Source organism: Branchiostoma belcheri, unplaced genomic scaffold (assembly GCF_001625305.1).
Source record: "Branchiostoma belcheri isolate BF01 breed outbred unplaced genomic scaffold, Haploidv18h27 scaffold36, whole genome shotgun sequence".
Lineage (NCBI taxonomy): Eukaryota > Metazoa > Chordata > Leptocardii > Amphioxiformes > Branchiostomatidae > Branchiostoma > Branchiostoma belcheri.
Window position 1 is genome coordinate 1,032,609 of NW_017803976.1, and position 22,294 is coordinate 1,054,902.

The window sequence follows — 22,294 nt, forward strand, 5'->3', positions numbered from 1 at the left end:
GCCTAAAAACACGACTAAAAATACCCCAAAAACCCAAACCTCTGCTTGGAGAGAATGTATGGGGCCTGTATGAGGGCTGCATACAGTTATCCCTCCGATACAGAAATGATAAAGAATGATTTACTGTCTACTAAAAATGTACAGCAGCTCTCAAATTCGTAGAAAACAACTCAAGTCGCTACTAGAAACGTCTGCACAGGAGGCTAGTCGGACAAATGTTTCCCATCAACATGACGGGCCCCACTCCAGCGGTATTTCCCGCCAGTTTTCCCTTCCCCACAGGTTTGCCGGCAAACTAGACGAGAATTTGTTTCCAAACGCGGGGTTCAGCAGGGGCACTGGGCGCGCTCTGGCAGGTGGTACCACAAGAAATGTCTCACTCCACGCACCATTTAACCTTAACTTCACGGAGCCACGCTTTCTCAGCCAACGGTCTTTTCAACCGGAGCCGGGGGTAAACCCCTTACAGTAAGGCCACACCAAGTAAATTTTATGGATGACGTCCGCGCGCGCATTGATTTTGGCCTGTTCCTAGAAAAAAAAAGTAAATTCCGCTTCCTGTAACTATGACCAAAGAGTCACGACAGTGCCACAAATAGATTGACGTAAACCCCGTAACGCGAAATGGGTAAAGAGCACGCTTTGTTTCTGCAGGCCTGCAAAAATGTGATGAAAGAAACAGGACTGGACGACAACTGCTGTTCCACCTGATTCATTGCTTTTTTGATGATGAATAAACGACTTCTTGCTTGTTACACTGTGTCACCTCATTCAATTTGTGTCCTAACATTTGTCGTCTCTTAGTATATTTCTAATCTAGGCATCTTGTTTTTCAGGGCCTTTCTGTTTTTTTTTTTTTCGCCCTCTCGCATTAGATTTAGGGTCTCCAAAGGACGTCATCCATAAAATTTACTTGGTGTGGCCTAATCCGGAATACACTGGGATAGAGGTTTCCTTGACACGACTGTTCTCTACCGGTCCACTCAAACTGGAATTGTGTCAGGGATAGGCTGTCACAATTTGTAGAGGAGCTTTCAAAACAACCATTGAAGTACACATTGTACAATTCATTACATCAACATGTGAATATTTCTGATTATTAAATGTTACAAGGCAAGTTGTAATATAAGACAGTTCTTCAGAATGTAGAGGGAGGCAAACCATTTGAAAGGGCCACGTGAAGATCGCTTAAATTGGGAAAAAGGTGATCGTTGCTTGTTTCATATGTATATTTTGACGAAGCGTTGACATGGTATGATATGGTGACAGAATATGTTAGGGACATGCCTGGTGATGACTTCAGATTTGGGGACTTGTTATCCCGCATCTATTCAATAGGTGGCGCTGTGGGAAGGTCATATTTCCGCGGTACTCTGACAATCTAATATTTGTAGAACATCGCGGGGCGGAAGGCACGCCTTCTGACGCAAATGGACTTCTACGGGGCAACTCGTTGTTTGTAATCATCTTTGCCAAGCTTTCTGCTATGACATAAAGTGCTTATGAAGAATTTACAAACGAGAATGTTACAATGACTGTAAAGTCTGTAAAAGGAAAGTACATGTAGTCGTCCCGCCCTATAAATACAACTCAGAGTACAACTGTATGTGAAAGAATTTGTAAATATTGTAATGCAAAGGCTGTGGAAGACGAAATACACTTTATCTCAAATTGTTCCTTTCATAGCAACGCTCAAAATGAGTTAACTATTCAAACTTCTACAATTTATCCCAATTTTACTAAACTTACAGACAAAGAAAAAACTATTCTTCTTTTAACTTCCCAAAACCCACAAATTTTAGAAAAGGTGGGACATTACGTCTTCCATGGTCTAAAAAAGAGAAGTCAAACCCCTTAGACATAGTTTTAGACATAGCTATAGCTCTAGACAACTACCTTTTATCATGAATATTTTAGTTATTTTTATACGTTTCATTGTTCTTTTATGTTTGTAATCTGCAATTAGCCCCCGGGCATGAATTTGCAATAAACTTCTGTACAACATATACCGACAAATAGAATGATCACTACCTGTGTCGACAAAAACAAACCCTTTGTTTGAGATAAACAGCAAGCTTGATTATTTGTGCCCTTCATTAGTTCCGTAGCGTCCGTACTTGTTCAGCTGCGCCACTAGTGACCATTTCACAGTTTCAGAAAACGTCGTAGAAACGTTACAACATGTTGGCATTCGCTGTCCTCTTCTTTGTCCAGGTCTTGTCGATCAAGGTACGTTCACTTAACATACTGCCATAATTAAGGGTTTGGTCACATTCATTGCCGTAGGATCGCAAAATATACAAGGGAATTATTCGGATATTCGTACATATATATAGATCATCCTCAAAATTCAGCTACCCTGCGACGAAAAGGGTTGCCTTTAATAGAACCTTGCCTGTGTTTTTTTCATAGCCTTCTATACGATAATGAGAATAGTACGACGGCCTGGACGAATATAACGGTGCCGAATTGAAAGGCACCAGATGCAATTTCAGGGCGGGAAAACATTTAATATTCTGAATAAAGCAATTTGTATCATAATGACACATAGTGCCCCATATCAGCACATTGTCTTAAAACAGAGCAGAAACAAGTTCCAATTGCAAGATGAGTCCTTTATTGTTTTGGGTGGTACCCCAAAATAAGCCCAGGATCCTACCAGAAGCCTTTTGATTTCACAATTTCAGGTAATTTTGCCCAATGAATGTCAAATACATTGGGAAAGTATTGTTTCAATTCACTACATTGGGAAAGTGTTCAATTCATTATGTAGCCTGGGTACCATCCTGGTTAGGCTCCCACAGTCGCTCCCACCAACGGAGTGAGCGGACGTAAACTAACCAGGATGGTACCCAGGCTACTCATTATGTAGATAAGTGACTAGAATATTGACTTTAAAAAATCTGTTCTTCAAGCCCTAAAAATTGCATTGAGCGCCTGTACATCTCTCGTGCCTCCCTCCAGGCCCAGACGGGCTGTAACTCGAACGCAGACTGCCTGTCCACGGAGTGCTGCCGCTGGTGGAACAGTGCCCGGCCCATGGCGGAACAGATGTTCTTCATCCAACCTGTGGACAACTCCGGCTCTACTGCAGGGTACTGCGGACCCATGGCTCAGGTAAATACAACTGATACTTCGTGACAGTTTATAATGTACTACTAACACGTGTAACAACGTACAATAGATAGTAAATTTATAGAAAGTCTCCGTTGAAAAATGCTTAGGCAATTTTTTAAAAGTTTGGATTGACGAAAATTCACATGTACATGTAAACACAAGTATATTAGCTGCCATGCCGGTGAAAAAGTAAGGTAAGTCAGATATGCCATACAAAATGTAACTGTGACACTTTAATTTCTTGTACTTGTAAATGTACTTTAACGCTCACATATTAGACTGGCCCGCCCTGTGACAAGACTATTATAGCCTCAACTAGGCGTCTATTAGTTATAAACCTCGGACCGTTTTTCTTCACACTGACAGGACGGTGAGCAGTGTTCCCTGCAGTACGGCTCCAGCCCGTGTCACTGTGAGACCGGACTGCGGTGCTGGGCGGGGATAGTGGGAGCCTACCCCACCACCGGCACCTGCCGCACACCTGAGTACATCCAGCAGGCCTGGGACACCTGGAACGAGAACAACAACGGCATGTACCCACCTGCCATGCCCATGGGGATGGAACAACAAGACGGCATGGGCATCATGATACCACAGTAGTTTGATAATGGGGGAGATTTTCTCTACAAGTAAACATGATGGAAAATTATATATTCCTTGTGTTTTTCTCGCGTATGTGTGTAAACGTTGGGTGAGAAAAAAAGGACGTCGACGTCATGTAAAGATACGCAACCATCAAAACGTTTGGCAACTTGGGGAAATAAAACAACGTGTAGTTGTGCTGTGTATCATTAAAATTCTTGAAATTACGTATTTCTTTTGCGCATTTATATTTGTGCTATGCAACGTTACTCGCGCCTGACAACTTGTGTAGTGTGTCCAAGAACTAATTAACTTAAATTCGTAATTTCTTTAATGAGGTGAAAGAAGGGCAAAAACAGTAAATTTTTCACAGGAACTTTCTAGACTAAACGTAGCCATCTGACCAAGTAAATAAGTGTGAGAACGTACAGGTGCAACAAACGGTTATGGGACAGGATGTTGTTCTGTTGGTTTGCAAATGTTTTCCTGCGTATCAAATTAACACCGCTAGGCGGCGCTGCTTAATGATATTGGATTAAAAAGCATAATCTTTATTAACGATGCCAATTAGATATGGTTGACGTTTTCGATTGTTAACAAATTGACAGCAACAGGGCCATTTGCTTTTAGTTTTTTTCCCTACAAATTTAGTCAATACATCAATTATACTCTTTGCAGCAATGGACGTGTTGCATAGTATCAAAAACATAATTTAACAGAAGTACAACAACTTTTTAACGAAAAGACATCCACCGGATCATTACATAAACACTGCGACAAATTATTTAACTTCTAAACTCATAGTTTATGTTGGAAAAACTTTGGATAATCACCCAAACGAGGTCCCCCCAGCACAACTCCTAATGGACTATTCCATTTTCCCTGTGCATTCTGGGACCGTCATGGACGGCCATTGATCAGCGAAACCAGCCGCTATCGACGCCAAAAAGTGCAGAAAATAGAGCTCATATCCCGAAAAGCATCAAAACAGGACGTGTGAGTATATAGCTAAAGTTTCTGTGCAAAATTTTGGAGGATCACCTTGTTGGGACCGAGTAAAGTAAGAGCGTGTTTCCCTAAGAAAGTAGGGATCGTCACCCAAACATTTCCTTCGACGGGTAACGTCATCGTGTCATTTGTGTGTAAGGTTCATATTTCTCTCAGGCGGCCATTTTGGATATTTTTATGGGCGGTGCCCGCCTGCAGGATTTTCAATGTATTAGAGTGGTAAAGGGAATCCTTTCATTATGATGATGACAGAGTTTACACCTTTGAAATGAGGCAAAAAGCTAGAAGTGTTTTAAATTGATTATCATCAGTCAATGTTATGGCTAGTGAACTAAAACACATGCAAGGATTTCAGAATGTTATGAGTGTTATTCAATATGTTTACATTTAGAAAGTTTTGCATGGACACCAGCACAGGATATTGTTGTTCTTTTCAATCCCAAAGCCATCTATAAATGCATATACTAAAGAATGTCAAAGTAAAGTATAGTATATTTAATATTATTGTGTGAAGTAAATAACGTTAGAACCGTTATATTATAATTATAATAGAATCAATGAAACTATAAAGATGATCTTTTAGTATTCTCAGAGACATTTTGGTATTCTTTATGTCATGTCCTGTTTTTCAAGTTTAACATTAATATGTTCAAAGAAATATTTTCTGCATGTTTCTTTTTACTGTTTTTAGAAAAATGCAAGAAGAAGTCGCATTAACTCACAGTGAAAAGCCTTTGGGAGTTTGATATTTTGATTCTTAATTTTGGGTACAGAAGTGATACTTGTATTTGTTATAGTTGGCTGAGCTCTGCGGGTGTGTGTACTAGTATCTGTTTGTCCAGATTGACAGGCAGAGTGACAGTCAGGTCAATTTTAAGTCTCAGAATCTGGCTGTGATCCATAGGGAATTCAGGAAGCAGAGGATTGCATATTTCCAACAAGTTTGAAATCTCGTTTACTGAAGGAAAACTTATTGTTATTGCTACGTTTCCTCTTCTTCTTCTTCTCCAAACAGTGACCTCTGACCTGACTGAACCAGATGTCTGTCACCATGGTAACTCAGGTGTTGGGTTACATCATGTTGCAATTTTATAGTAGGAGGGATTTAGACTCCTGTCACCATATATGTGAATGTGTTTGAGAATTAACATCTAGCAGACCATATGCCAAGGTAAACATCATGCATTTGCTTTGCAAATGTTACCTTTCTAGTTAATATAAATGTTGTAAAACAGGAAGATGGCAACCCTGGAGGAGTTGGATATTGACGGGCTGGATCACTTCCAGTCCATCGTGTCCAGCCTGAACACGCAGCGCCAGCACGGTCACCTGTGTGACGTCACCGTTATTGTGGAGGGACAGCGCTTCCCCGCACACAAGGGGGTCCTGGCTGCCTGCAGCGCGTACTTCGCAGCAGGATTTGACCAACCACAGAAGGTTTGAGCATAATTTATATTTTCACTCACCGATAGGAGAAAGGGAGGACAAAAGATTTGATTTCCGAAAATAATTTCATCAGGTTGGTAGAACTTAGGAGACAGGTATTTCTTTTTACACAACAGGTACAATTCTCACCTTGCTGACGTTTCGGTGTCTGTCAGACACCTTCTTCAGAGCTTCTGACTGGAGTTGTGCAAATTTTAGAAATACCTGTATCCTGTTTACTTTGATGTTTCTTCATGATCATCTATTTTGATCCAAAAAATTTCCAAAAGGTATCACACTTCCATTTTTAGGCCCAAAGACGTGATTGGAAATATGTACATTTTTACCTGGAAATTGTTTTTTCCCAAGATTTCTTGTACTTATTAGTGCTGCATACCTAAACCCACATTTAGGTTCAGGTCCGGATTCAAGTCCAGAGGTTTAGGTTCAGTTCCGGACTTGTAAGTCCGGACCTAAACCCATGGCATGTACAAAATTGCATGTTGGCAACCTCGCAATATTGTCTGGGTGAAATTTTGGCCACATAACATGGAGGCTGACACTTGACGATGCCCAATGGCAATGTTTTCTTCATTTTGCAGCAAAGTTTTTGCAATCTACGGAAGGTTTTAGGTGGTTTGGAAAGAAAAGGGGTTTGTGAAATGGTCTTTTATGGTAATGAGTCCGGACTCGGTTCTTGACTTTTAGGTTTTTTGGACTTGAACCTAAACATTTTTACAAGTCCGGATCCAAGTCCAGTGAACCGGTATGCAGCACTAGTACTTAATCAGCTGTTTTTATTTTTTTTGATCGACCCTGACTATAGCAGTCAGTGCTAACATTACATTAACATTACACTTTGTAAATGACTGACCGGTCTGACCCTGAATGATTTCTCTGCCCCAGGTGCTGGAGGTAGAACTGACTGAGGTGAGTGCAGCAGGGTTCCATGATGTGCTGGACTACATGTACACTGCCAAACTGGACCTCAACTCTGACAGGATGGATGCCATTTACGAAACCGCCCAGGTGAATGAAATATGTTCACCATCATTTTGGTTAAAATTACTGATTGAAGGCCACCTATTATTTAGTCTAGCTGTAAAGTTATTCTTATAGTAGTTATGGTTTGTGGTGCCTAAGGCCACACCAATTTAATTTCTTGGTTAACGGATTCGCCGCTTCATTTTTTTCTGATTTGCAAATAAAAATAAAAATTCAGAATCAACTGCAAAATGCTCATATTTTGCCCTGAACAGTTGAAAACAGTCCTTTTCTTACTACTTGTTACAGTCATTCCATCTTTCAATGCAGTAGCATCATTAAAAGTTCAAAATTCATTGTTTAAATTTTGAACCAGCCTGGTGTGTTGACTTCATGGCTCCTATCGTACCATTTTGGGCCATAATAGGATGCCTAGGCCAGTTTTTATTTTTCTTTTTTTTTCGCCCGCCCGCTCCATTATTTTTCTAGAAAAATCCGTTAACCAAGAAATTAAATTGGTGTGGCCTAATAGTGATATAGCAAGTACAAGTTGTTGGATACAAGAATCGGAGACATTAAGTTATTAACATTTTTTGGGCAATGCAGCTTTAGGCACTTTATCAAGGTAGAAACAATCTATACTTATTTTCCTGTAACAAAGATGAATGTAATTTTCATGCAAATTGTTTGATAGAAGTTGTAAGAACATTTTTTGGCGATGCCACAGGGGTGGAGGCATTTTTTTAACAGTATATTACGATCAATCAGAAAGAATTTAGACTAGAGTTCCCCGATCTCATACCTTCGCCAAATGATGTTAATCTTTATGACTGACAAATTATAGATTAGATTATTCCCCCCTGATTTAAGAAATAGGAACCTAATTTTCATGAATTATATCATTTTATCATAATCTCAACCAAAAGACAGTCTTATATTAACAAACAATGCATTCTAGCATTTCCTAATAAATTATGCAAACGAGGTCCTGATTTGAATAAATTATGTTTAATGATGTTCACCTCAATTTAACTTTCAAATACCACAAGTATGAAATTCCAGGCAGTTATCATTACATAATTATAAAATTTTCTAATTAATTATGCAAATTAGGTCATTATTAACATAATCAATATCTTCCTGTGTTTCTCTCGTTGTCAATTACCAATGTCACAAGCTTCAATTGTCCTATCATGGAATGCAGATGATTTATAGAATTTCCCCATAAATTATGCAAATTACATCCATATTTGCATAATTGTCACATAATTATATTAAGCATCAAGTAAGCTACCTACATAACAAAAATCACGACGATCCGTCCACCGGTTCTTGAGTTATCCCTTTTTGAATATTTTCAAGAATATATCCCTGCAGTTCCAGAGCAAGCCGCTAGGGGGCCTAAACTCACGTCACTTCTTCCCCAGCACAAGAGCTACCTACCATCCAAATTTCAACACCATAGCATGTCTAGATCATGAGATATCAAAACCGGAAGTTCAGCTGCAGTACCATAACAAGCTGCTAGGGGGTCCAAAATCTAATCATTTCGAGGTCTCATCAAGACCTACCCACCTACCAAGTATCAAGACAATCCATCAAGGCCTTCTCAAGTTATCGTGTTGACAGACAGACACACACACACATACACGAACGCCCCTGAAAACATAACCTTCTTGGCGAAGGTAAAAATTTCACGAATGCATTCCCAGGGGAATTAGTTTTGAGGTAGTCTTCGGCCATGTGGTTTTTGGACTGAGGAGTAAAGGCCTTTGTTCCTTTGTATATGAAAGGCACCATTTATGGCAAATTGCTCCTTTTTGCCCAAAGAATAGCAGTTTTTACTGATTTTTTTTTATTTGTGTTATGTGTAGGTCCTGCACATGAAGGCAGTGCTGAATCTGTGTTCCCAGCAGTTCAAGTCTCAGGTTCAAGGTCACAGCGCCGGTAACCTTGACCTCCACGAGTCCACAGCCTCCATGGCTGCACAGCTTCTCAGTCTGGGGTCACAGGAGGGTCAGAGGTCAGACACCAGAGGTCACCTGGACGCTACGGAAGCGAACAGCCTGGGCGAGACGAGTGCCTCCTCTCAGCGGACCTACGACCCCGTCGACGTCGGGTTCGAGGACGTTTCTGACGATGACAACGACGCATCGTTACCGGAAACACCTCAAACTCCAGAGAAGACAGAAGAGAAGGACAGCGAGCTGGGCAGTATCAGAACATCCATAGTCCACCTCGACTCCACGCGCACACTGAAGATCCTGTACTGTCCAACGTGCGACAAGCCCTTTAAGGGGATGGGGGAGCTGCGGCAGCACTTCCGCACGCACTCTAAAGAAAGACCGTACGAGTGCCCGGTGTGTAAGGCTCGCTTCATCCAGCAGGGACACCTGTCAGGCCACATGAAACTGCACAACCAGAAGGAGGACAGGTCTATCAAGTGTCCGGTAGGTCTGGCAGAGTAGTAGTACTGTTGTCATGTATGAAGTTACTGTTTGAATGACTGGTCTACTTGTAAGGACAATAACACAATCCTTCTGGCAGCCAAAAGGCTGATGTATAAGGTCCAAGTACATTAAAAAAGTTGATGCAATGCTTGTCACATTTTAAAACAGTACAGATTGAAGCACATAATTAAAGTAAGGCTTATTGGATCCAAGGTGTTTGGATTTTAACATTCCAACAACATGCACCAGGTATTAAACCTCAAGTTACTTTTTTTCCAGTCTCATAAAAGTACAGTATTGGTAATATGTAATAAGTTAAATTGTTCCCCATCACTTTTGTAGGTTTGTGAAGCTGGGTTTGTTAATGAGGCTACCTTGAAGAGGCACCTGAACAGTGTCCATCCCACATACACAACCACCAAGAAAGGTTCCCTCCGCAGTAAGACAAAAGCAGAGCTGAAGGAGGCCATCAAAGTCAAGAAGAGGGGAAACACCCCCGAGGTGCTGAAAAAGGAAGAGGCCATAAAACCCAGGGAGGAAATCCAGGAGGAAGAACAGGAAGAAGACCAAGAGGAGGAGGAGGAAGAGGAGGAAGAAGTAGAGGAGGAGCTGGAAGAAGAAAATTTGGAGGAGGAGGAAGGAGACGAAGATGATACAGATAAGGATTGGAAACCCCCAGGCAAGTTAGATATCCTTTGAACATCCCTTTGCCTTCGCATACTTTGTTTTGAACAGTAAAGCTGTCTTTGGTAAGGGAATCTAAATGAAGAATGGATGTTGCCAGATCTCCCTATTTTCACTATACAGATATGCACATACATGTAAAATGATACTTAGTATGTAACAGAAAGAAAGAAGTAATAACACACACATTCATATTCAGCAACGTTTAAGATTTGATAAATCTTACAGATGATGGTACCATATGAAGGCAACATGAAGGTGTAATGACTAACAATATTTGACGTGTGGACAAAATAGTAATCAATTTTCTTTTTATTTTATCCAGGGGGAAGGAAAGGGAGCAAGCCCCCTGGAAGAACTGGAGTGGTTTTGAGAAAGAAGAGAGGACCAAAGCCTAAGGATGGCATGGAAGTACAGTGGACCACAAGTACTATGAAGGTGAAGATTGAAAATTACCGTAGATGTACAGATTCCTAGAAATCTTTACCCTAAACCTATTTCTGAACCTACAGCCTCGAAAATCTTTGGACTACCCTTACCTGTTTAACAGTGAGAGAATTTGAAGTATTCTATGCAAATATGGATGTTGATGTAAATGTCTATTCCCAACAGGTGGAAGGAGGTGTAGCTGTGAGGGTGTACAGGTGTAACTACTGTGACAAGGTGTGCTCCAGCACCTGCAACATGAAGCAGCACATTCGCACACACCATACGTTCGAGCGACCCTACGAGTGTGACGTCTGTGGGGCAAAGTTCAAGCAGCGGGGGCACCTCTCAGATCACCACAAGGTTAGAAAACTACTGTGATTCCTGATTACTTTTGTGTTTTGCCCTTAGGAAAGGCACTTTACACCTATTTCCTCACTCAGCGGGGGTGGGGAAGTTCTCTTAGGTGGATGTAAATCTGGAGGTCGGAGGTCCTGTGTTTGCAGAGAGCCACACCTCAAACATGTTAAAGAACCACCACACTTATTGAAAAGTGTAGGAGTTTGAGTGGTTTAAACCTTGCAGTCTGGTCTCTTGGTTGAGATCTTGAAAAGAAAATAGTCTTCTGTTACGGACTTAATTTTATGGATAACATCCTCTGAAGACCCAAAAAAATTTCCGACAAAAAATAAAAATGCTACTAAACCACAGGAATATAAAGCTGGTATTGTGAATTTGCAGCAGTACATAGCGACGTATACTACAAGCCAGCACATGCTGGTTTTTGCAGAATTTATGAATCGGCACTGTACGTATGTACTCAATGTACTAAGGTCTTGAGTCGTGGAGCTTCGGTAGCCTGGGTGCCATCCTCCAGAGTTTCTGCCAGCTCCGTATTGTTGCTAACTATCATGGACTACCAAGGCCTAGAGCCAGGCCAGAGCCTTGGGGGACGTGACCTTTTTTTGAGAACAGGCAAAAATCAGTCAGCTCGCGGATGTCATCCATAAAATTAAGTCGGTGAGGCCTAAATGTCAATAGAAAAGGTGTCGGAAGGGTTTTAACTTTTGACTAATTCTTTCTCACCACAGGTCCATGCAGACAGGAAGAACTGTCCCTACAAGTGTGACAACTGTGGTGCCAGTTTTGTGAAGCTGCACGCCCTGTCTCGCCACATCAGGAAGATGCACAAGGAGCAGGCCCACAGACTGTCCACCTGTGAGCTGTGTGACAAAACCTTCCCCAGACCTGCCATGATGAGGGTTCACATGCAGACAGACCACAAAAATTACAGGTTATTCTTCTGTTACAACTCATATAGCACATTGGCAGAATGTACTACCTACCTACCTACCTACCGCTCCACCGCATATCAGCTACCGCTGAGGCGTGACATCATTGTTCTCCATCTGTCTCTATCTTGCGCGGCTTGTTGCGCCCCCTCCCATTCGCAACCCATCACTGCAAGGCCTCTTTCCACTGTTTTTCTCCACGTCATACTTTGCCCACCCCTCTTCCTTTTTCCTTGTGGACACCACGTTAACACCACTTTTGGCAGTCTTTGTCTTGGTATTCTAGATATGTGGCCTAGCCACCTCAGCCTTGCTCTTTGTACTAGCTTAGAAAGCTTTGAATGTACTGGGCCTGCACGGAACCCTGACTTTCACAGTTTTCATTGGATGTTTGGTCACCGTTGTATCAGAATTTTGCCCATTGCAGACAATATATTTTTTGACATAAGGTTTGGAAACTACAGACGAGATGTTAACCATATATGCACAAATACGACCTCATATGAGACGTTCTACTGAAGTGCTGTGCACAGTACATTGTACATTACAGGTTTCATGCAGGTGCAGTACATTCTGCCGATGTTCTAACTCATTGTGATGTTGATATGTTGGATCTTTGGTCTACTTCAAGGGGCAAGGTCTCATGACTTTGTGTGCTACTGAATGGCTGAGTGGTTAGGCTAGTGGACACCAGATCAAGAGGTCACTGGTTTGATTCCTGGCAAGATTCCTGGCATCCTTCCTTTTCCTTGGTGGTTATGACTGACAAGCTGATTTCTTACTTTCATCTTTCTATGCACAAAAATACTTTGATAAGTTGAGTTGTGGAACTTTGGACTAGTGAAAGTGTGAAGTGATGCCATGTCTGTGCACAAATACTACGAGAACACTACAGTCAAACCTGTACTAGCCACCCTCCCGAGCAGGGTGTAGTGGCTCGGCCCCGAAGTGTCCTCCCTCACTACACCCTGCCAGTCCTGATTCGATTTGAGCCTCCAGCCCAGGAAGCCTATAACAAGCTGTCAGCCAATCAGAGACACAGCTTTGACTTCTGGAAAGCTAAGGGCAAAGGTCGTTGGGAATCCGACAGCCAATCACGTTACGTCTTACATCGCTGGTTTGGGTTTCCTGTAATGGCGGCTGGTAATGTTTTCTCAGCCGTGCAAGACTTTTTCGGCGTCAAACAGCTTCACGAACACCAAAAAAGCACGCTGCAGGGACTGCTTGATGGACGAGACGTGTTCCTTAGTGTGAGGACAGGCGGAGGGAAAAGTCTGTGCTACATGCTGGGCTTTCCAGCCGCAGCCAGAGCAGCGGCAGAGCTGCAGTCTCAAAATAGAGCATGTGCCAAATAAGGCAAGCTCATTAATATGTATAGACTTCCTGGGCTGGAGGCTCAAATCGAATCAGGACTGGCAGGGTGTAGTGAGGGAGGACACTTCGGGGCCGAGCCACTACACCCTGCTCGGGAGGGTGGTACTAGCAGTCACCCCTGTATAGTGGACACTTGGCCATATTGGTCAGTTTTTGCCAGTCCCTTGAATTTTTCCCATTGACGTAAGCATTAAGAATTGTGTCTATAGTGGTCACCTGTCTGACGCGGTCAGCGGTCACCCCATTCCGGTCTTGCCGGCTATCAACACCGCTGATAGCGGTCGCGGAAGGCCGTAACCCGCTAAGCACCACGGCCGTAACACCACCCCACCATGGCCGTTATATGAGCCTTGCAATAATTTTCGATCGCTACATTACTAAAATGTGAACTGAAATTAGACTCCATATGTGTGAAATAAAGGCAAACTTGGTTTTGACACGATGTGTTTTTTTTTCAAACACACATGGACAATGTAAATGTGAATTGGTGTTGAAGTTCTAATATTGCTGTAACATCTTGTCCCCAGGCCCTATGGCTGTAGTGAGTGTGACATGACCTTCCCGACAGTGGGACGTCTCAACAAACACAAGGAGATCCACATCCCCGACCGTAAACACGACTACCAGTGTGAGATCTGTGGGAAGATGTACCTCACCAAGGCTGGCCTCAACAACCACACAAGGCATCATACAGGTCAGAAACAACGCTTTATCATGAAGATTCTTCCAAATCTTACGGGTTAGAAGTTTTCGGACAGTTTACTTATTCCTTCAAAAGCTTATTAATGTCTGCATGATTTTTATGAATTTCTATGATGATTTTTTGCTTCATCATCATGCATAACTTAAATTTACAAATGCTCTATGGCTTTATTCTACATACTAGTATTGAGATAATTTGTCCAATATCCACCACATTGATTGAAAGTATTCTTTTTTGTGAGAAATATGAGAGAACATTGGGTGTTTTGAAGGAGATTGAAGGTAGAGGGATGGGCTCTGCTTTCAAATACTGTGCCCTAAACACTGCCCCAGTGGCATCAAAAAGGCTGTAGAACTACTTAAAGATTTTACCTTTGCTGCTTCTCACCAACATTTTCCGTTGACCAGGAGAGAAGCCATACGCCTGTGACCAGTGTGATGCTAAGTTTGCGGAGTCCAACAGTCTGAAGGTGCACAAGCTGAGGCACAGTGGGGAGAAACCTTTCCTGTGTGATGTGTGTGGAGCAGCCTTCACCTACCCTAACTCACTCAAGACACACAAACTTCTACATACAGGTACATGTAACGGGCAGTAAGGCCATGTTGATTTGATTATACGGATGACATCCTCTGGGAACCCCAAAACTGATGCGAGCGCGCGAATAAAAAAAAAGTTTTGCAAAAAAAAAAGTTGCTTTCATGAAATCTACGTTGTTATGAAGGTCGAACAAATGACACAGAGTATGGTATGGCGAATAATCTACTCTTTAAATTCATTTCTTTGCATTTTAGTTTTTTTGTTTGATTTTGGCATTCTATGACATTGGAATCGTTTTCAAATATTTTTTTTGCAACTTTCGGTACATATTTGCTCATTTTGCATCTGTTTCGTACAATTTAAAGTGTGGTTGGAAACTTTTTTTTTTTTTGGAAACGGCCGAAAATTCATGCGCGCGCGGATGTCATCCATATAATCAAATCAACATGGCCTAATGTGTGCCTATTTAGATCTGGGAGGATGGAGGTGTACCACAGAGAAAGTGTGAAATGAAGCGAAATTCTTGATGTACGTCATTTTTTCACTTGTAGTTTGTTCCATTTCACTCTATTTCTCTTTATTTCACACTCTCTGTAGTTAAGATTGTACTACATCCATTGTATGCGTGCAGAGAATCTTGAGATAGTCACTTCAACTCAAAGCTTTCCATTTTTGAATGTCTCAAATATGAATACACAATCATGTATGTCAGGGAAAGAGTTAACCTCTTTAATTGCTGCAATTTAATATCAGAATATATATGAATAAGTTCCTTTCCTTGCATTAAGAAATGTTATGATAACTGTATTATTTTCCATATTCCAGGTGAGATGCCATATGAGTGTAAGGAGTGTGGGAAGCGGTATCACAACCAGTCGGCGCTGATCCGCCATGTCAAGCTGCACTCCGGGATGAAACCGTTTGTCTGTCCCGACTGTGGGAAGGGCTTTGTGTACCACGGAGAGATGACCAGGCACAGGCGCATTCACACAGGTCCGGAACTGGTCTATATGCAGCAAGTTTAAACTGTAATTTCCAACACAAGAAATTGGACTCACCCATATTTTCGACTGTACAACTCCAGTCTTTGTCAAGGAATGAGCAATCCACCGCTTCCGTGACGTCACGCAGGTAACACACGTGACTCCATGAGCAGTGGATCATAGGTTGCAGAAAGTCTGTGGCGCCCCCCGTCTCTATTGAGGGATGGTCGTAATGCCCTGATGTAGATGGCCTGATGTAGATGCAACCTATGATCCACTGCTCACGGAGTCACGTGTGTTATCTGCGTGACGTCACGGAAGCGGTGGATTGCTCATTCCTTGACAAAGACTGGAGTTGTACAGTCGAAAATTTGGGTGAGTCCAATTTCTTGTGTTGGAAATTACAGTTTAAACTTGCTGCATAATTAGGAACTAGTCTGATTTTTAACCTTCAGCACACTGGCCATTTTCCTACCAACTTTCTATTGTTTCAAGTGTTAGGTAGCAGGGAGAATGTTAACTGTCACAGCCTGGAGTCCAGCCTTGTTAGCTTGAGTCTGCTCCCCAAGATCCGTTACATAGCTGGTGCTATAGCAGATACCCGTGGTATTACGGATCTTGGGGAGCGGATGAAAGCTAACAAGGCTGGACTCCAGGCTATAACTGTCATCAAATATGATGTTTTTAACTTCCAACAACAATGTACAATTTACTTCGAAACAGGGTTTCAGTATTTCAAAATTTGTAACATATATACTGGACATTTTGATCATCATCATGGGTTGAAACAAAAATACTCTACAAATATATACATATATGTTATCGTCGAAATTGTCATCTTTCCTTACACATTCCTTTTCTGTAACGGTTTCTAACAGAAAAACAAGGAAAAATACACAGTGCACTTTTTAGAAATTGGTATCTGTTGTGATAGCCATATATTAAAATATTCCAGATTCAAGTCTTCAAACAATTTCAAACCAATAGTCTGCAATCATGTATAACAGCATTTTTACAAAAATCTCAAAATTTTTCCAAAAAATCTGGAAATGTTTCAAAAATATTTTTCAAAGCTCCTAGAAAAATCTTTTTTGATGGCTAACATGTGATATATTTTGAAATGATTTTTAAAAGATTTGTTCTATTTTCCTGACAGGAGAAAAGCCGTTTGTGTGTGACGTGTGTGGCTCAGCGTTCTGTTACTCCTCCCAACTGAGGGAACATAAGAAGATCCACACAGACGAGCGCCCTCACCAGTGTGACTTCTGCAAACGCAGGTTCAGGGCATCCAACCAACTCAAACGCCACAGGTGAAATCTCGCTGAACTATGTGCTAGCTCTGCTTCAAATACATCAGTACCTCTTTGTGCAGTATATTTCTGTATATGCTTAGCTGTAGGCTCTCATACATTCTTAGCAATGAGCAGTGTTCAACCATAAGGTGAGAATGAAATCATAATCAACACCAGACGAAAACCGAGATTTCCCTCGTGGATATCTGTGGATACTCGCTAGGAAATCCGACGTTTCCGCGAGTTTCCACTGATTTCCAAGGTGCACACGCGGCGTGTCCGCTGTGGGAAACTTGTAGAAAACGTGGGAAACGGACCGCTCAGATTTCCATTTCGTGTCCTATGGTGGAAATTTGCGTGCACATCGTCGGGATATCTGTGTACACGTATGGAAACTTCAGGTGTTTGCCTTTGTTCCACGAATGACTTATGCATAATTTAGCGGCAATTATCCCCACTTGGTGAAACCAAATGCGCATGCGCGAGCCCAGCCGACACACCCCTCAAATATACCTTTTGTAATGGAAAGTAGCATCATGGCCTCCTATCCCCCTTTACCCCTCCCCCACCCCCCTGTTTTGATATTTTTGTTGCCTTTATTAGTTGTAAATGGTGCTTGGGCTTTGTGTGAGTGTGTGTTTGTGGCTGTTTTTTTTTTTTTGCGAACTGGTCATCAGGAGGTTCTGATCTGTATGTATTTTATGCACCTCCCAAATTTCCAGTGTGCTTTGGCGAGTCTCTCAGAACAGGCTCATCTGAAACAAACTGTAGATCTTGGCCTGTTAGTCCTTCCACGTATGGCATGTAGACGATGACAGTCTCGGGAGCAGATATGAGTCTCCAGTCCTTGGAATCCTTCCTCAGCTCGTCTTGCCTAGTCTCCCTAGGGTAGGCTACCGGCTTAAAAAAAACGGGACATAGACTGAAGTTCACAATCAACCTCTGTCTGGAGAGAAGTCTAGTCCCAGTTCGTATTGCCAATGTCCCGCGGCGTTCTTGTCCTGGAAACAGCTAGTCTCTACCAGGCTTCGAGAAGCGGCTGGAAAGATTAGAAATCGGCCCAATGGAGAGATAGCATGCCAAGGTAGTTGGTGCTGCTGGAGAAAACAGTTTGCCGCTTCGGTTCCAGCCGCTTCCCGGTGCCTGGTAGACGCTAGGAAACAGCTACAAGTAAACGTAGAATTACGCCATGTCGATATTCCTCGGTGTTGATGTAGACAAATTTTCCAGTCTCTCACTAAGTCCTAGCGTGTTGCTTTGTGTCCAGGAGAACTGTAGAATGCACGTTACACAACCCAGCGTGCTAACTGACAGATTTCAAAAATAGAGCGCGAGCGTTGATTGGCCCCCTTTTCAAACCACATACAAGAAGAAATGCATGCAATTGGCTGTTATGGTTTACAGATCACTGCAAGAATAACGACCGACACAAAGGGCTGTGAAATGTCCCGGTTGTCTATTGTGAAAAAGATTCACGCTATAAAGCTTAAACAACAATAAACTCTATAGGCTAATCTTACGCCAAAATGCGCCGTCTGCATATGCGTAACACATAATACATGTACATATGCAGTTTACCTGTGTAATGTTTACAACTTCTTGTTCAAGAAAATGAAATGAAAACAAGGAAGTTAAATTAAGGCTCCTTTACAAAAACCAAACATGGTAAACAGGGATATTTTTAAACATAGACGCCATCTCGTCTGACCATTACACCACAATACACATCTAACAACAACGTACAGGTAAGGACATTATACACATGTGTGTATAATGTCCTTGGTACAGGTAAACCATTGGTAAACCTAGCATCTTTTGTCTCTTTCAAAAAATCATTTTTACACAACAGTGGGCACATATTTGAAAAACGCCAAGGGGGTCTCCCTCATCACCAACGAAAACGGACATGTTTGCAAGTGAAATATATCAAGGTCGAGGTTATCCAATAGCTTAGTTTGGGAAAATTCTGACCAGTAATTGTGTTTTTTTTGCCTATTATATACCGTAGATCCAATATGGCGCCGACATAATACGGCGTTAATTTATGCAGAAAGCCGAGCTACCAGACAAAGAAATCTGTACATTGTTAGTTAGCAAGGGTTTAGTCGACATGGTAATATTCAAGTAAGTTTGGAAACAGATACTAGTACATCGGAAAAATACTGCGAAGCATTACAATACTAGTATCTCTTAGTTAAACCAAAAAATACTAACCATGATCACTTATGACTTCCACTAATAAACATAATTTTTGCAGTAGAAATTTCAAAATTGCACGTCCCCTGCACTTCTAGGCTGAGTTTATAATTTGGCACCCAAAACAAAACGCGCTACAGACGATCGCGCGTGATCAAGTCTTTAGTTTATTATCTTCAGCTATTTCTTTTCGTTCACAACAACGTGTTGTAAATTTTTATCTAACACCCTATCGGCGTCCGTCGGCATGCTTTCTTGATTTACCGATAGTATACGCCAAAATGTATCAGGGGTTCACGCCATTTCTAGCAGAAAATTTACTAAAGCGGAGTGATAATTATTTCTATTGTACATCCATGCGCAGAATGGATGTACAGAAAACGTTAACGACATGTACTAAGTATAAACTTCAGGAAACTCTTAGACCCCGGCGTTCATTTCAAGCTTTGCATATCCTGCTAGATTCTTTAGCGGCGGTCAATCTATATACTAGTAGCCTGGTGCGGACGCAAAATAGTCTGCTATGTAAAGCCAGACTCGCAAAGTCCCATGGCAATATGTGTAAAAAAACAAAACAAAACTGCTTATAGATTGCCATACCTATTTTCTTGGATACTCCATTGTGACGATAATTAGTCAGGACACGAGACGTTTCCCACAGTGGGAAATCCCGGACACTTCGCGTGTCCCATTGTGTGCACGAGTTTCCTACATTGGACACGCCGAGATGGGGCACCCGTGGAAACTTATGTACACGGCTGGGACATGTCAGGTTTCACCAACGTGTCCCAGCTTGGAAACTTGTGGAAATTCGGTTTTCCATCCAGTGCAAAAATAAATCGAGCAGCTGGATAAATTCTCAGTTTCAGGTAGCATTCACTATCTTTTGTCAGTCTTAGATGATAGTGAATGCTATCTGAAATGCTGACTCAGAGAATTTATCCTGTTGCTTCATCCTTTTTTGAATATTTGAATGACCATAAAAAATTTAACTCTTAACTAGTGCTGTGTACAAGTTTGCTGGAACTACATGTAGTTCTGGACTTGTAAAAATGTTTACGTTCAAGTCCCAAAAAAACTGAATGTCTGTAACTAGTTTCAGACTTAAACATCTGGACTTGAATCCCGACCTGGACCTGAACGTGGGTTTAGGTACACAGCACTACTCTTAACCCTAACTCTAGTATTGTTTGACCAGATACACCCACACAGGAGAGTTCCCCCATGTGTGTGACATCTGTGGGAAGGGCTACACTCGCTCTGACAAACTCAAGGACCACAAGAAACAGCACGCCAAGGAGAGCGCTGGTGCCGCCGTGCCCAAGGCACCTCGTGCCCCCCGCAAACCTAAGGAGACCATCTCTTACAACAAGGCTCCTGTCCCAACTGTGCTCACACAGACTCCACCACCTCCACAGGTATGTATCTGTATCTGTATATGTAGGAGTGCTTTTGCTGAACTGTCAAATTCTTTGTATTTTGGACAGACATTAGAGTCCTTTTTTTTTTCAAATTTTGATCCTCATTGTTATGCAAGCCTTGTATGCTCTAACTACATGTATTCTATTTCTAGCCGGTATTTCTAGACCGCATGTCCCTTGACTGATTTAAGTGTTGTTTTCCTTGTTTCTTTGTTACAGTAGTTTGTTAAGTAGTATTGTCAGCTTCATACCTTAGAATAGTATGAAAGTAGTTGTGTGCCATACCTACATTTATTCCAAACCTATGACTAAAGTAGTTTTTTAAAACTATTCTGTACAGATCCCCCAGCAGCCCCCACCACCCCCCCAGCCTCAGCAGCAGCAGCCGGGGTCCTATCCCCCTGTGCAGACCTTCAACACCCCCGCCGCCATGGCGCGGTCCTACGGCAGCCTCACCATCCCTGTCAGCACCATCAGTCAGACCCCCACCATCTCCCCACACCCCCGGGCAGACATGCCCCACCCCTCCCCCACGCCCCCTCCCCACACATGCCCCCCCTCCCCAGCCCCACCACCTCCAGCACCACCAGGGGTATGACGTGGGGATGGGGGGTGTGCCCACAAGCCACCAGGGTGGGGGGCTCTACATCCCCTCTATTGTACCCCAGCTCATGCTCAATCCAACCAATGAGGAGAGGTATTACATGCAGCAACAGCTACAGCAGCAGTGAGACGACATCACTGATTGGTTTCAGAGTCAAATCGAGTCAAAATATAGTGCAAGCTTGTCAAACCATGAGCTTGACAATGTATCGTACTGTATACAAACTTATGTTAAATTGTAATAATATACGTGTAAATGTAAGAAATGTTGTATGTTCAGTTGCATATCTTCCTGAAACTTTATATCTTGACAGTCAAACTTAACTGTACTGATCAAAATCATGTTATACTGGCACCAAGCACTTAAGACTTGTTTTGGAAACCACCTCTTGTGCCATAGTGTGCAATTAACAATTGTTTATGAGTGAATGTGTTTCTTTTAGTGTTTTCTATCTTATTTCAGGCCTGGATGGCCATCTCAGATGAAATAGTTCGTGTTCCATGGTAAAGACGTATATGTTTAGGCCACACCAATTTAATTTGTTGGTTCTCGGATTCGCCTCTTCGTTTTTTTCTGATTTGCAAAAAAAAAAATTTGATTCTGGTCCTGAATCAACTGAAAAATGCTCATGTTTTGCCCCCCAACAGTTGAGGAAAGTCCTTTTCTTCCTAGTTGTTACAGTTTTCCCATCTATCATTGCAGTGGTTTGATTAAAAGTTCAAAATTCAATGTTTAAATTTTAACCCAGCCTTTTGTGTTGACTTCATGGCTCATTTTGTAGCATTTAAGCCTATGATAGGATGACTAGACCTGTTTTTATTTTTATTTTTTTCGCCCTGTCGCTTCATATTTTTTTCTGAAAAAATCTGAGAACCAACAAATTAAATTGGTGTGGCCTTACTATGAGTTTTATTCAACATTTTATACTGTATGTTAAAGAGGTGCTCAATTTCTGTAACATTTGTGCTTGAACTGATGGCAATGTTTTGGTGAACTGTGTTGCTATTTAAGAAGTTATGCCAAACAGTGTTAATAATGATTGCACTAGAAAGAAGAAAAATTGCTTGTCTTGGTATATGTATATCATACCGAAGGATACTGTGGAATATATGCACAACTTCCATGATAGAATTTTATTTTAAGTTTTGTTTTGATACAATTCTGCAAATGGAGATGGTTTAGATCCGTATCAGTTTTGTTTGATTTTTGCATTTTT

The 22,294-nt window shown here is 41.9% G+C and overlaps 2 protein-coding genes across 2 annotated transcripts; both read left to right on the top strand.

The window, feature by feature from the left end:
- Window positions 1-2,096: 2,096 nt before the first annotated feature.
- LOC109476019 lies at window positions 2,097-3,926 on the top strand. The gene is made up of 3 exons (XM_019776830.1): window positions 2,097-2,229; window positions 2,965-3,117; window positions 3,484-3,926. Exons 1-3 carry the CDS (start codon window positions 2,182-2,184, stop codon window positions 3,715-3,717), a joined length of 435 nt encoding a protein of 144 aa, XP_019632389.1. The 5' UTR covers window positions 2,097-2,181; the 3' UTR covers window positions 3,718-3,926.
- A 590-nt stretch (window positions 3,927-4,516) lies between these two features.
- LOC109475975 (zinc finger protein 493-like) lies at window positions 4,517-21,072 on the top strand. Its single transcript, XM_019776781.1, has 14 exons — window positions 4,517-4,695; window positions 5,943-6,144; window positions 7,039-7,161; window positions 8,991-9,566; window positions 9,909-10,245; window positions 10,576-10,688; window positions 10,863-11,039; window positions 11,768-11,970; window positions 13,870-14,036; window positions 14,453-14,620; window positions 15,408-15,575; window positions 16,722-16,875; window positions 20,252-20,471; window positions 20,815-21,072. Exons 2-14 carry the CDS (start codon window positions 5,947-5,949, stop codon window positions 21,070-21,072), a joined length of 2,862 nt encoding a protein of 953 aa, XP_019632340.1. The 5' UTR covers window positions 4,517-4,695; window positions 5,943-5,946.
- Window positions 21,073-22,294: the final 1,222 nt, after the last annotated feature.